Below are 14570 nucleotides of genomic sequence, written 5' to 3' on the forward strand. Positions count from 1 at the left end.
ATAACGGAGTCAACCTACTAAGACCTTGTCAATAATGTTCTGATATTTTAATTCTGGGCATTAATTTTTAGAAGTGCTAGCCTTCCTTAGGAGATTTATCCACACATTTTATAAAACTGCAAGGAAAATCATGGCCACCTTTTGAGGGAAGGAAGAAGGAAGATGACAAATAATTAACTTGTTACACTCCATGAATACGTCAAAAATATCACATTACTAAAATGGTCATAACTACAAAAAGCAACTGCAGTTACGCCTCTGATAAGTGTAGGAACAGTGAACGCTTTCCTCTGCTTCTTCCAGTTGTTTATCAATAACTACCTAGCTTTTACTAGCCTTTAAGTCAAATTTGCACCTTTATCTAAATCTCAACTCAGTTACATTTGCGGACATATGGCTAACATGTATAAAACATTTACCTTTAATGTCGACTACATCTTTTGCATAAAATTCTGTAACCTCTTGGAAAGCATGGCTGTATTCAAAATACACATTCTTCATCCTTTCTACTCGAATTCTGTCATCCCGCACACTGAAAGAAAAAAAACGAAAATTTAAAAAATAATTATACATAATCTTGAACTATCTGTATTCAGGCCCTGACCTGACCAAAATAAATACTCATTCATTATTCTTCCCCAAGATGAAAAAAAAATAAAATCTAAGGTTTCCCTGTCAAAAGTCTACATTTCATAAAATACTATTACTTTAACTACTGGTATTTTATATCACCTCCTCATAATGAGCACTCTAAACATACTATTATCAAGAACTTATTAAAATTACGGTCAGTTACTTTAATAAACAAGAAAGAGAGAAAAACAGAAAAGCAATCAATTGCATCATTTGTTTAAACCCACTAACGAGAGAACACATCACTGAGTATTTCTTTCCTCGAAAAGGAATCCTTGTCTGGTTGGCTCTATGCTAAGTCCATTTCTTCTTCCAGAGCCTTCCCAGTCAAATTCAGTAAATTCCTCTTAGGTCAACTCCCACTCTTTACTTAAGTGGTTCTACACGTCTTTAAAAATATGCATGTATGTATGTATATATGCTCATCTGAGTAAATGAACAAAGTCATCAAATCACCATCCATGCTGATAGTACACTGTCTCATCCGTTTCCGATTTTGTTTGACTCCCCCTTCCCCTCCCTCTTCTCCTTTCCTAATCACCTCACTCCCAAGCCATGGTAACAGCCTAGGAGGAATCCCTTCTCATTTTTTTCATGATCATATGGTCATACAGAAGTATGTCATACACATATATACCACACATACACTGTTTCATAAAAATGGAGCGGCTTTATACTAACTTTCCTGTATCTTGTTTTCTCTGCTAAGTAATAACTCTTGGAAGTCCCTCCGTATAAAGTGACCTAAATACAACTCATTCTTTCTAATGGCTAAAAAAAATATCTGATAGTATGTAAAAGCCATAATTTGTACAACCATTTCTTTACTATTGGACATTCACCTGATGTTAATATTTTGCCATGTTACTTTAGAATATTTTTACCTAAAAAAATTATACATACAGATGTATCCTGCACACCTCCCTCTTCAGTCACATTAATCTACCATCTTTAGAAGTAAATGCTACCATCAACTTGGTGTATACCACCATGTATGTTTTTATAGTTTACAACATATTTTAGCATCTTTACACAATACATTGTATTGTTTCATGTTTTAAATCTTATATAAGCAATATTTTATTATACATACACTTCTACAACTTGCTTTTGCACTCAGTACTATATTTCCAAGATTTGTACATAAAGCTAGACATGCTTCTTTTTATATTTTCAATTATTTCTTATATTTGAGTAGACTTTTAAGATTTGTCATTCAAATTTAATTAATCCAAATTTATTTGGGGGGATGGTGTCAAGTTGAAAATACACTTTTATTTTCCATATGATCATCAATTAATGACCAAGCACCATTTATAAAACATTCCATCTTTTACTACTGATTTATAATGCTGCCTCCACATTTCTATATATGTGTGACACTGTTTCTAGCTTTTATCCTATTCTACTGATCTTTTTGTCTATCTCCGTATCAGGGCCATACTATTGTAATTTCCATGGCTTGGTATCAATATCTGTGGCAAGGCCCCACCTTATTTTTCAAGATTGTCTTCATTACTCCTGGGCTTTTGATTTTCTTTAAAATTTTAGGTTCATTTTGTCAAGTTTCACAAAAATCTTATTGGGCTTTTGAATGGATTGCAATGAACTAATTTAGAGAGAAATGATATCTTAACAAATTAAGAGATCCTACTGTTAAAGATGGCATAAGATCTCTACTTATTCATGTCTTTTATATCTAACAATATTGTTCCATTATTTTCTCCATATTATATGTATCTTTGGTTGTGCTCACTCTTAGATTAATAATACTATGAAGGGAATCTTTTCTTCTATTATATTTACTAAAAGCTTATCACTGGTGTATATGAACCCAAATTCTTATATGTAGCAACTATGCTAAACACTTTTTTCTTATATTGTCTGTGTATATATTAATATCACCCACAAGAGGAAATTTTCTATTTTTCATTTCTTTTTCCTATCTCATTATACTACTAGCTAAGACCTTCAGGGTTACGTTGAACAATGGTAATGCCAACAGGCATCCTTAGTTTCTTACTGAAGCTAATGGGAATGCTTCCAAAGTTTCAACTCTTAAGTATGATATTTGCTGTGGGTTTTGGAGTAAATGACCTGTTAGCCGAAGGTTTGGTAAGTTCCCCAGTTTTTGCAGAAAGAAAAAAATTAGTCATAAACGATTACTGAATCTTACGTAATATTCTTTTTACAGGTGTTAAAATGATCATATGGTTTCCTCTCACTTAACCTCATATTATTCATATTTTCTAATGCTGAATGAACCCTGCATTCCTGGAATATATTATACTTGTAATGATGCTCTGTATTGCTTACGTAAATTATAAACTTGATTTCTTAGTTTTTTTCCCCCAGAATGTCTGTGCCAGCATACCTAGCTCCAAAGGCTTTTTCTGTTCTACTATAAAACTAGACAGGCATCAGCTGCTTCAGAAAGAAATCTTAAAGGGAGGATTTTCCCCCATCTGTGGTGCTGAAGAGGATTTTTCCACCTTAATCCAATGGAGAGAGTATCAGACTAACTATTGCAAATCTCTTGTCAATTTTTATCTTCCTATAGACACCCTTAATACCTGAACTTTTAGAAGCCTGCTGCAAAATTATTTAGCCACTCAAAGAGCAATGAGTGACCTTACATGAGTCCCACAATGTTTCTGTACAAGTTCCTAGAGTGAACACACGAGGCAGCTGGTAACTCAATTACTGTTCTAATTAACATTTTGTTCGAGAAGCAGAGAAGAATTTAGAAACCCATTAAATCTGATAAAAAATGACTTGTCAGTTATCCTTGAGGCTTTCCATGGAAGCATTACAAGAGTGTTAAATTCAACATTTTGCAATCTGTATGTTAAATATCCTCCTACATTTTTTTCCCCCACAAACTGGTTGGAGTTATATGTGAAATCTCTAATCTGTGGTTTCCTAGATTTTTTTCTTTTTATGGTAAAATCAAATCACTATATCTTCGAAACAAAAGCCTTCCTGAAACACTGTATACATAAAGAATAATATCCAGCCAGAGAATTTTGTCAACTGGATATTAGTAAAATTTCTATATTCAACAGAGAACAGTCGATCTTGGTTTCTTCAAACTGCAGCCTGCACCCAGGAAAGACCTGGGTGGGAAACACCAGCAACAAACATTAAAAGCACAGGTGCTACACCCCAAATGTGTTCAATCTGAATTCAGCAGGAAGCTGGGGGAGAGAGGGTATTTTCAGCAGCGTTTTGGGGGTGATCCACAGGCAATGTGCAGACCACAAACACTCATCTATATGAAAAATATTAGTGACTATCACAGGACTGAGTACAAAGTGGAAATGTAAATCTTCTCCAAAGGCAGTCCATGTTTTAGCTGCTTTGTTAGAGGTGGGCAGTCAGTATCTATTCACCAAAAAAAAAAACAGTAAGGAAGTCAACTATAGTCAAGTAATTGACATGGAACTTTAAAAATGATTTTAAAAAAACAAACAAAAAAACATCTTCCCACCCTCTTTAGAGGCTGTTTGTGACCAGGGGTTGAAGCCTCCTGAATGGAAAAGAGGCCGCAGAAGCTATGTTCCTCCAGGGACCTGGGGAGGCAACCGCCCCTCTGGGCTGGATGTGAGGACTAATGTCAACATGCGACGAGTCTCAGTCATTACATGGGGTAGGCAAAGCTGGACTGTCTTAAGTTTCCAATTTTAAAAATTCCTTTTTGTATATTACATGCCTGTCAGTTGCCAAATATACTGTATTTGAAAAGTTAAGCGGTGATAAGACTCTCAACAAGCGTGGAGTCCATGCTAAAAAAGAGGGGGAGCTTTAGACCAAGGAACTTTTAAAGTCAACTTGGATGTAAAACTGGTAATTTTCTGGTGCTGAGTAACAGACTACCTACAAAGGTTTTGATAATGTAAATGTGACCAAATGTCAGCTTACCAATTTTATGACCTACGCTGACTTTGGAAACTATCATTTTTATATATTAAAAAAGCCTTGTTAAAGGCTGATAATCTACTCTAGGAAAACTCAAGGCCTCCTCTGACAGTGTATTTACTGATAATAACATACAGACTGAGTTCCAAGTTTGCTGAGTGATTAAATTCTGTCCTCTGGAAACAGAATGCAATAGAGGTTGAGATTAAATAAAACAGACCATGTAACATAGTTACGATGTCTCCATATTAGGATGAAATTCATTAATTTTATCACTGCTCATAATAGGGAACTATCATCACTTTCTTAAAAGACAGAGGGCATAATGTCAAATTATAAAGACAACCACTAGAACAAAAAGATCAGAATAACCCCAGAAGAACAGCAAGGAAAACATACCACACAGTGAAAGAGTCTTTGAAAGATATGAAAAAAAGAAAATTAAATACAGGCAAGCTAATACCACATATATCTGCCATGACAACAAATGTGAGTTAAACTCACCTATTTAAAGAAAATTAATCCCAGACTGGATTACAAGATAGAAAAACTTTCTAACACTACCAATAGGAACAAAATTTTAAATAATTCAGAAAGGGTAGAAATGGATAGATGGGGGAAACTGCCCAGATGGATATATTAGGCTAATACAAATTTTTAAAAAAAGCATGGGACAAGATTTTGCTATCAGACAAGGTAAAATTCAGGAACAAAAGCATTATAACAAGACAAAGAGAACTACTTAAAGATAAAAAAAGACAGGATAGAAGAAATGCTTTTCATTGCATATTCTTTTATGAATTTTAAATTTCTGAAGCATTAGAATATACTACTTATTAAAAATTAAGTTGTTTATTAAGAAGAGAGAAAAAAAAGGAAACTGGATTTACATAGGAGCTCTCGGAAGACGTCTGTCCATCTCCCCGGACTTGAAACTTGGACGGCTAGGGGCTCAGGAGACGGAGTGGCTGCCGCCATCCTGCTACCTTGCGGAACACGAGCTGTTGGCCAGCACCAGAGTGGGAGACAAAGGACAGCTCGTAAGCCCAGCCATGCCTAATTCCAGCCTACCTTCAAGCTTTTCACTGATGTGAACCAAGATGCTCATTTTCTACTTTTTAAAAATTCAGCAAGAACTCAGTAGAAACTATAGGGTTTTAGAAAAGTCAAAAAGGAGTCTTTCACTGTCCAGAGAAGGAGGCAGACACAATCTCACAGAGAACGTCTTAAAGATGGCAACAGATGGAAGTGAGAAAAACCCAGTCTGATTTCAGGTGGTGAGCCTGCTTCAGCCCCAACTGAGAGGGAGACAGAGGATAAGTCAGAGATTCTAGAGACCACGACGACCCCCCTTCCCCACCATGCAGAGCGAGAAGGACCCTTGCCAAGTTACTGCTGGGGGCTAGGGAAGTAAAAGCAGGTTTAGGGCCAAGCCCCTGCAGGATTAGAAAGAGCTGAGGTAAACAAACACTAGGATGTGGCCCCAGAGGACAGCCCAGCTGGGGAGCAAGGGGAAGGACTGAGAATTTCCTCACTCACTGTGTAAACCCCATGGGGCCTGAGGCGGAGAGAAGGCCTAAGGTCCAGGGAATAACCAAGGCTGGCAGCTGTGCTTGCTGTTCAAAAGACTAAGATAGGAGATCCTACTTTAAGGGAAGACGTCTACACTAGCTAAAGTCATGTCTTTCCAAGAAAATCTTCTGGTTTTTACTTTTTCTTTTACAGTAGTATTTACTTTAAGGGGAAAAAAAAAAAAAAACAGGCAACAGGCCATCAAATAATTGCTAATCTGTCTGGAAATTGCTAACCTGAAGGAAAGCACTTCTATCTGCAATGAGATTAGGAAAATAAAGAGAATTAGCATGCTCAAAGTTGGGGAGCCAGTGGGAAGGGGAAGATGAAGGGAGAGGAAAAGGGGGCAGAAAGTCCAGGGGCCTAGAGAAGGTGTCATTTCTGTCTACAGTCATAACTAGCTCTTCTTCCTCGACCCTGGAAATCTTCCCCAAGGATGAACTCCCATGGAACAGTATTTTAGAACCTCCATCCCTTCTTAATCTTTCAGTCTATCCCAATCATGAATCTTTTTACCACCCATCTCCACATACCACAGCCGCAGGCCTCTGCACACATTCTAACTTAACAAGCCAGCCAGGACTCACCTCCTCTAAGCAGCTTTCCCAGAAGAATAACCACACGCCAGGATGACCTGTGCTTTCTACCGGACCTGTGGGACTGTGGTTTGTAAAGTAATACCTTCAGAAATAAAGTTACTTTGTTTGAAGCCCACATGCTTTTTGTCAAGAACTTTACTGCCAGAGAGAGAAATACAAACCGTAATATGCATTACAAAGGAATGAAAGTTACATGGAATATTAACCAAAATAATGTCAACTGTGCTATAAAACATTACTCCTTTTGAAATCCAGAAGCAGCAGAGGTGAAGGAAGGGAATGGTTGCTTCTCTGTGTGTTTTTCCTGAGAAGCCGTATAATGGAGTGGTTCCGAGCCTGCACTTCAGAACCAGGAAGTCTGGGTCAAATACCAGTTCTGCCACTTACTAGTGGAATAACCTAGACTTAATAGCCTTAGGCCTCAGTTTCCTGGAAATCTGTATTAAAAGAACAGTAGCTCCCTCATAGGGTTTGTGAAGATTAACTCAGTCAATAAATATAAAGCCCTTAGAATAGGTACCTAATACCTACTGTTAGCTATTGCTATTATTATTAATATTCTCATTGCTACTTAAGAATGAAAGATAGCAGTAGTCATGTGCTCAAGGGGAAAAAAGAGAGCTTTAAAAACAGATGGAATTGGGCAGGACAGACGCAAAGGAAAGAACACGTCAGCAATGAGAAATATTCTCAGTAGCTCCCAAGATGTGTTTCTAACGGCACCTTTTTCATTCCAGGGATGAAGCTGAGGAAAAGCTAAGGTAGGATTTCAGAGAACTACTGCCACTCTCCAAAATAGACACAGACCATTTTCATTCAACAGGGAGAAACAAAAGAAGTCACTCGAAGCGTCACTTTAATACCAGTCTTCACAGTAAAGTAAGCCAGAAAGAGAAAAATAAATATTGTATATTAATGCATGTATGTGGAGGCCAGAACAATGGTACAGATGAACCCATTTGCAAGGCAGGAACAGAGATGCAGACACAGAGAAAAGACACAGGACAGGTAGGGGATGGGATGAACTGGGAGACTGGGATTGACATATATACACACCACCATGTGTAAAATAGATAGCCAGTGGGAATCTGCTATTCAGCACAGGGGGCTTAGCTGGGTGTTCTGTGGTGACCTAGATGAGGTGGGATGAGAAATGGGAGTGGGAAGGAGAACCAAGGAGGAGGATATATGTATATACATGTAGTTGATTCACTTCATTGTACAGCAGAAACTAACAACACTGTAAAGCAACTATATCCCAATAAATCAAATTTTTTTTAATTTTAAAAATGAGAAAACAAAAGATACAGATTAATTTTAAAGTTAAGCATTAGAAAAATTAACAAAAGCTGCTCAACTCTAAAACTGATAACCTCGATATATACACTGCTGCTGCTGCTGCTGCTAAGTCGCTTCAGTCGAGTCCGACTCTGTGCAGCCCCATAGACGGCAGCCCACCAGGCTCCCCCATCCCTGGGATTTTCCAGGCAAGAACACTGGAGTGGGTTGCCATTTCCTTCTCCAATACATGAAAGTGAAAAGTGAAAAGTGAAAGTGAAGTCGCTCAGTCGTGTCCGACTCTTCACGACCCCATGGACTGCAGCCCACCAGGCTCCTCTGTCCACGGGATTTTCCAGGCAAGAGTACTGGAGTGGGGTGCCATCGCCTTCTCCGATATACACACTACTATATATAAAATAGATAACTAATAAGGACCTACTGTACAGCACAGAGTACTCTAATCAATACTCTGTAATGACCTATATGGAAAAAGAATCTGAAAAAGAGTGGAATATATGTGTACATTTAAATGATTTCAGGCTTTCCAGGTGGCTATGCCAAAGCCTTTGACTGTGTGGATCACAACAAACTGCGGAAAATTCTGAAAGAGATGGGAGTACCAGACCACCTGACCTGCCTCTTGAGAAACCTATATGCAGGTCAGGAAGCAACAGTTAGAACTGGACATGGAACAACAGACTGCTTCCAAATAGGAAAAGGAGTACGTCAAGGCTGTATATTGTCACCCTGCTTATTTAACTTCTATGCAGAGTACATCATGAGAAACACTAGGCTGGAGGAAGCACAAGCTGGAATCAAGACTATCGGGAGAAATATCAATAACCTCAGATATGCAGACGACATCACCCTTATGGCAGAAAGTGAAGAGGAACTCAAAAGCCTCTTGATGAAAATCAAAGTGGAGAGTGAAAAAGTTGGCTTAAAGCTCAACATTCAGAAAACTAAGATCTTGCTATCTGGTCCCATCACTTCATGGCAAATAGATGGAGAAACAGAGGAAAAAGAGTGGCTGACTTTATTTTTCTGGGCTGCAAAATCACTGCAGATGGTGATTGCAGCCATGAAATTAAAAGATCCTTACTCCTTGGAAGGAAAGTTATGACCAACCTAGACAGCATATTAAAAAGCAGAGACATTACTTTGTCAACAAAGGTCCATCTAGTCAAGGCTATGGTTTTTCCAGTCATGTATGGATGTGACAGTTGGACTATAAAGAAAGCTGAGCGCCGAAGAATTGATGCTTTTGAACTGTGGTGTTGAGAGAAGACTCGAGAGTTCCTTGGATTGCAAGGAGATCCAACCAGTTCATTCTGAAGGAGATCAGTCCTGGGTGTTCATTGGAAGCACTGGTGTTGAAGCTGAAACTCCGATACTTTGCCCACCTGATGCGAAGAGCTGACTCACTGGAAAAGATCCTGATGCTCGGAAAGATTGAGGGCAGGAGGAGAAGGGGACGACAGAGGATGAGATGGTTGGATGGCATCACCGACTCAATGGACATGGGTTTGGGTGGACTCTGGGAGTTGGTGATAGGAAGGCCTGGCGTGCTGCAGTCCATGGGGTCACAAAGAGTCGGACATGACTGAGCGACTGAACTGAACTGAGGTGGCACAGTGGCAAGGAAACCACTTGCCAATTTAGGAGACACAAGAGACATGGGTCCAGGCTGGGTTGGGAAGATCCCCTAGAGTCAAAAATGGCAACCTACTCCAGTATTCTTCCCTGGGAAATCTCATGGACAAAGGAGCCTGGCGGGCTACAGTCCATGGGGTTGCAAAGAGTCAGACATGACTGAGTACCTACACTCACACACATATATGCTTATATTTTCCCATATTCTTCTCCATCACGGTGTATTACAGGATACTGAATATAGTTCCCTGTGCTATACAGTAGGACCTTGTTGTTTATCTATTTTATATATAGCAGTTTGCATCCATTAATCCCAAACTTCTAATTTATCCCTCTTCCACTCCCACCCTTTAGTAAACGTAAATTTGTTTTCTGCATCTATGAGTCTTTCTCTGTTTTGTAAATAAGTTTATTTGTACAACATTTTAGATTCCACATATAATGAGCAAGAGGATGAGATGGTTAGACAGCATCAATAACTCAATGGACATGAATTTGAGCAGACTCCAGGAGATAGTGAGGGCTTCCCAGGTGGTGCTCGTGGTAAAGAATCCACCTGCCAATGCAGGAGATGCAAGAGATGTGAGTTCGATCCCTAAATCAGGAAGATCCCTTGGAGAAGGAAATGTCAACCCACTCCAGTATTCTTACCTCAGAAATCCCATGGACATGGGAGCCTGGTGGGCTACAGTCCATGGGGGTCACAAAGAGTCAGACATGACTGAGTGATCGAGCACACACATACACCAGGAGACAGTGAGGGACAGGGAGTCTGGCATGCTGCAGTCCATGGAGGTGCAGAACTGGACACAACTTAGCAACTGCACAACCATACAAGTGGTATGGTACGGTGTCTGTCTTTCTCTGTCTGACTGACTTTACTTACTGTGATAATCTCTGATAATCTAGGTCCATTCGTGTTGCTATAAATAACATTATTTCATTCTTTTTTAGGGCTGAGTAATATTCCACTCTGTATATGTGCCAAATCTTCTTTATTGATTCTGTTGATAGACATTTAGGGTTGTTTCCATGTCTTGGCCACTATAAATAATGATGCTAAGAACAAAAGCATGTATCTTTTCAAATGAGAGTTTTCTCTAGATGTATGCCCAGGAATGGGACTGCTAGATCTTACGGCAATTCTATTCTTAGGTTTTTAAGGAATCTCCATACTGTTTTCCATAGTGGCTGCACCAATTTACATTCCCACCAATAGGGAGGGAATAGGTAGGAGGGCAACCCACTTTTTTCTTTAACAAGCAAAAGAAGCATATGAAAACATCATTGGTGATCAAAAAAGAAAAAGTAAGTTAAAACCAAAAATGAGACACGACTTCACAATCACTACAATGGCTAAAATTAGAAACAATGTCAACACCAAAGACTGGCAAAGATATAGGGCAACTATAATTCTCATATCCGGCTGACGACAGCATAAATTGGGTAACTAAGTGTTTGGTTGGGCTTCCCTGGTGGTCCGGTGGTTAGGAATCCACCTGCCAACACAGGGGACACAGATTTGATCCCTGGACCAGGAAGATTCCACATGCTGCAAGGCAACTAAGCCTATGCTCCAGAGCCCACGGTCCATAAGAGAAGCCTGGCAACGAGAAGCCTGTGAGCCACAATGAGCAAGTAGCCCCTGCTCTCTGCAGCTGGAGAAAACTCATGCACACCAACAAAGACCCAGTGCAGCCAAAAATAAATAAAATTAAAATTAAAATTAAAAGTTTGGCTATGTTTCTTATACAGTTAAATATATACTTACCAACACAGCCCAGCGATTCCATTCCTAGGTATTAGCCCAAAATAAAAATATATGTCCATAAGAAGACTAGAATATCAATGTGCTCAGCAGCTTTACTGCAAATAGGCAAACACTCAAATGTTCAACAAGTGAATGGATAAACAAATTCTGTGGAAATACCACTGAACAATAAAAAGGAACAAACTACTGACACACTCCTAGGTATTATGCTATAAGGGGCTGTACACAAAACAATGCATACGGTAATGAGCCCATCTATGTGAACTCTGTAACAGTCTAACCAGATCAGTATTTGTCTGGAGTAGGAAGAGGAGGTAGGGAGAAGAATGCAAAGAGACACAGTGAACTTTCTGAAAGGAGGGAAATGCTCTATATCTTAGTTGGGGCAGTGGTTACATTGATGTATATATTTCTTCAAAACTGATTTGACTTATACACTTAAATTGTGTAAATTGTATTGCATGTAAATTATACTCAATTAAAGCTGATTAAAAATTAAAGTTTTGATATTTGCCATTATAATTTATAGCTGAAAATATTCTATTAAGAAATCTGAACATTGGCCTTAGGAAGCATCACTACGAACAAAGGTAGTAGAGGTCATGGAATTCCAGTTGAGCTATTTCAAATCCTAAAAGATGATGCTGTGAAAGTGTGCTGCACTCAATATGCCAACAAATTTGGAAAATTCAGCAGTGGCCACAGGACTGGAAAAGGTCAGTTTTCATTACAATCCCAAGGAAACGCAATGCCTAAGAATGCTCAAACTACCGTACAACTGCACTCATCTCACATGCTAGTAAAGTAATGCTCAAAATTCTCCAAGCCAGGCTTCAGTAGTACGTGAACCATGAACTTCCAGATGTTCAAGCTGGATTTAGAAAAGGCAGAGGAACCAGAGATCAAATTGCCAATATCCACTGGATCATTGAAAAAGCAAGAGAATTCCAGAAAAACATCTACTTCTGCTTTACTGACTATGCCAAAGCCTTTGACCATGTGGATCACAATAAACTGTGGAAAATTCTGAAAGAGATGGGAATACCAAACCACCTGACCTGAGAAATCTGTATGCAGATCAAGAAGCAACAGTTAGAACCAGACATGGAACAACAAATTGGTTCCAAATCGGGAAAGGAGTATGTCAAGGCTGTACATTGTCACCCTGCTTATTTAACTTCTATGCAGAGGACATCATGCGAAATGCCAGGCTGGATGAAGCACAAGCTGGAATCAAGACTATCGGGAGAAATATCAATAACCTCAGATATGCAGATGACACCACCCTTATGACAGAAAGTGAAGAGGAACTAAAGAGTCTCTTGATAAAAGTGAAAGAGGAGAGTGAAGAAGTTGGCTTAAAGCTCAACATTCAGAAAAGTAAGCTCATGGCATCCAGTCCCATCACTTCATGGCAAATAGACGGGGAAACAATGGAAACAGTGAAAGACTATTTTCTTGGGCTCCAAAATCACTGCAGATGGTGACTGCAGCCATGAAAGTAAAAGAGGCTTGCTCCTTGGAAGAAAAACTATGACCAACCTCTAGACAGCATATTAAAAAGCAGAGACATGACTTTGCCAACTAAGGTCCGTCTAGTCAAAGCTATGGTTTTTCCAGTAGTCATGTATGGATGAGAGAGTTGGACTATAAAGAAAGCTGAATGCCGAAGAATTGATGCTACTGAACTGTGGTGTTGGAGAAGACTCTTGAGAGTCCCTTGGACTGTAAGGCGATCCAACCAGTCCATGCTAAAGGAAATCAGTCCTGAATATTCACTGGAAGGACTGATGCTGAAGCTGAAACTCCAGTACTTTGGCCACCTGATGCAAACAACTGACTCACTGAAAAAGACCCTGATGCCGGGGAAGACAGGAGAAGGGGATGACAGAGGATGAGATGGTTGGATGGCATCACCGAAGCAATGGACATGAGTTTGAGCAAGCTGTGGGAATTGGTGATGGACAGGGAAGCCTGGTGTGCTGCAGTCCATGGGATTGCAAAGAGTGAGACACGACTAAGCAACTGTACTCAACATTTAGACCAACAAATTGCTATGCAAATGTCTATTTCAAATACATTTTTGGAATAAGATCCTAATTCTAGAATTTATTCAGCAAAAACCATGGTGCAAAGAACTTCTTTTTGAAGAGAAACATTTAATTTTAAAAAGTACATTCCATATTTACATGCTTTGAGATGATCACAGTTTAAATGTCAACCACTATTTTACATACATACAATCATCCTAATACCAAGCCAATTTTTACAAATTAATTTACATTTCCTATGACTGAAAGACATTTTTTTGCAGTCACAAAAATCACAAAATCATTATCTGATATTATATGCCTGTAAGAAAAGCAAACAAAACCCTACTTTCTGAGAACTCAATCATCTTATAGAATTCTGAAGAGAATCATCAGCATTACAATCTCAGATTAGTGGAAAGTCACCTCAAATTTTTTTCATGCATGATTAAAAACATTATCTCATGACAGACACAAAATCAAGACAATTTCACTCAGATCACATGCCTTTTGAGATCATTAACAAGCTCAAGCCTGCCTGAGAAAACCTAAAACAAGCAATCTTCCTAAACTAATGTTTTCCTCATCAAATACCAAACTCTGATATTATCCCCAGAAAAGGCTGCTTCAAAAAGAAATTTGGAGGGAGGTTCAAAAGGGAGGGAACATATGTACACTTATGGCTAATTCACGTGTTGTACGGCAGAAACCAACACAATATTGTAAAGCAATTATCCTTCAATTAAAAATAAATTAAGAAAAAACCTAAATGAAAAAAAATCAACAAGCTGACAATCTGCAATTCATAGTACAATGAATAACTAACTGATGTTTCCTTTTCAATGCAACAAACCTTCACTACAGGAATAAATGGGAAAAAAAGAGAAAAGGAGGTCCCTGCTGTGTGTTATGGGTTGAACTGTGTCCTCCTAGAGGCCCAGTGTGGAAGTCCTAACCCCAGTACTTCAGAATGTCAGCTTATTGGGAGACAAAGTGCTCACAGAGGTCAGCAAGTTGAAGTGATGTCATTAGGTGGGCCCCCGTTCAGTATGACCAGTGTCCCTATAAAAGGCGGGAATCTGGACAGAGCTCGGGTTCATGCTCAGTTGGTTA

The 14570-nt window shown here is 39.0% G+C and overlaps 1 protein-coding gene across 2 annotated transcripts in view; it reads right to left on the reverse strand.

The window, feature by feature from the left end:
- The window catches only part of MSH3 (mutS homolog 3), a 191738-nt gene that overhangs the window by 143037 nt on the left and 34131 nt on the right, over window positions 1-14570 (reverse strand). For both annotated transcript variants that reach the window (XM_018050063.1, XM_018050062.1), the window contains exon 9: window positions 420-532. In XM_018050063.1, coding sequence (XP_017905552.1) covers window positions 420-532 — 113 coding nt within the window. The remainder of the gene's footprint in view (window positions 1-419; window positions 533-14570) is intronic.

Source organism: Capra hircus, chromosome 7 (assembly GCF_001704415.2).
Source record: "Capra hircus breed San Clemente chromosome 7, ASM170441v1, whole genome shotgun sequence".
Taxonomy (NCBI): domain Eukaryota; kingdom Metazoa; phylum Chordata; class Mammalia; order Artiodactyla; family Bovidae; genus Capra; species Capra hircus.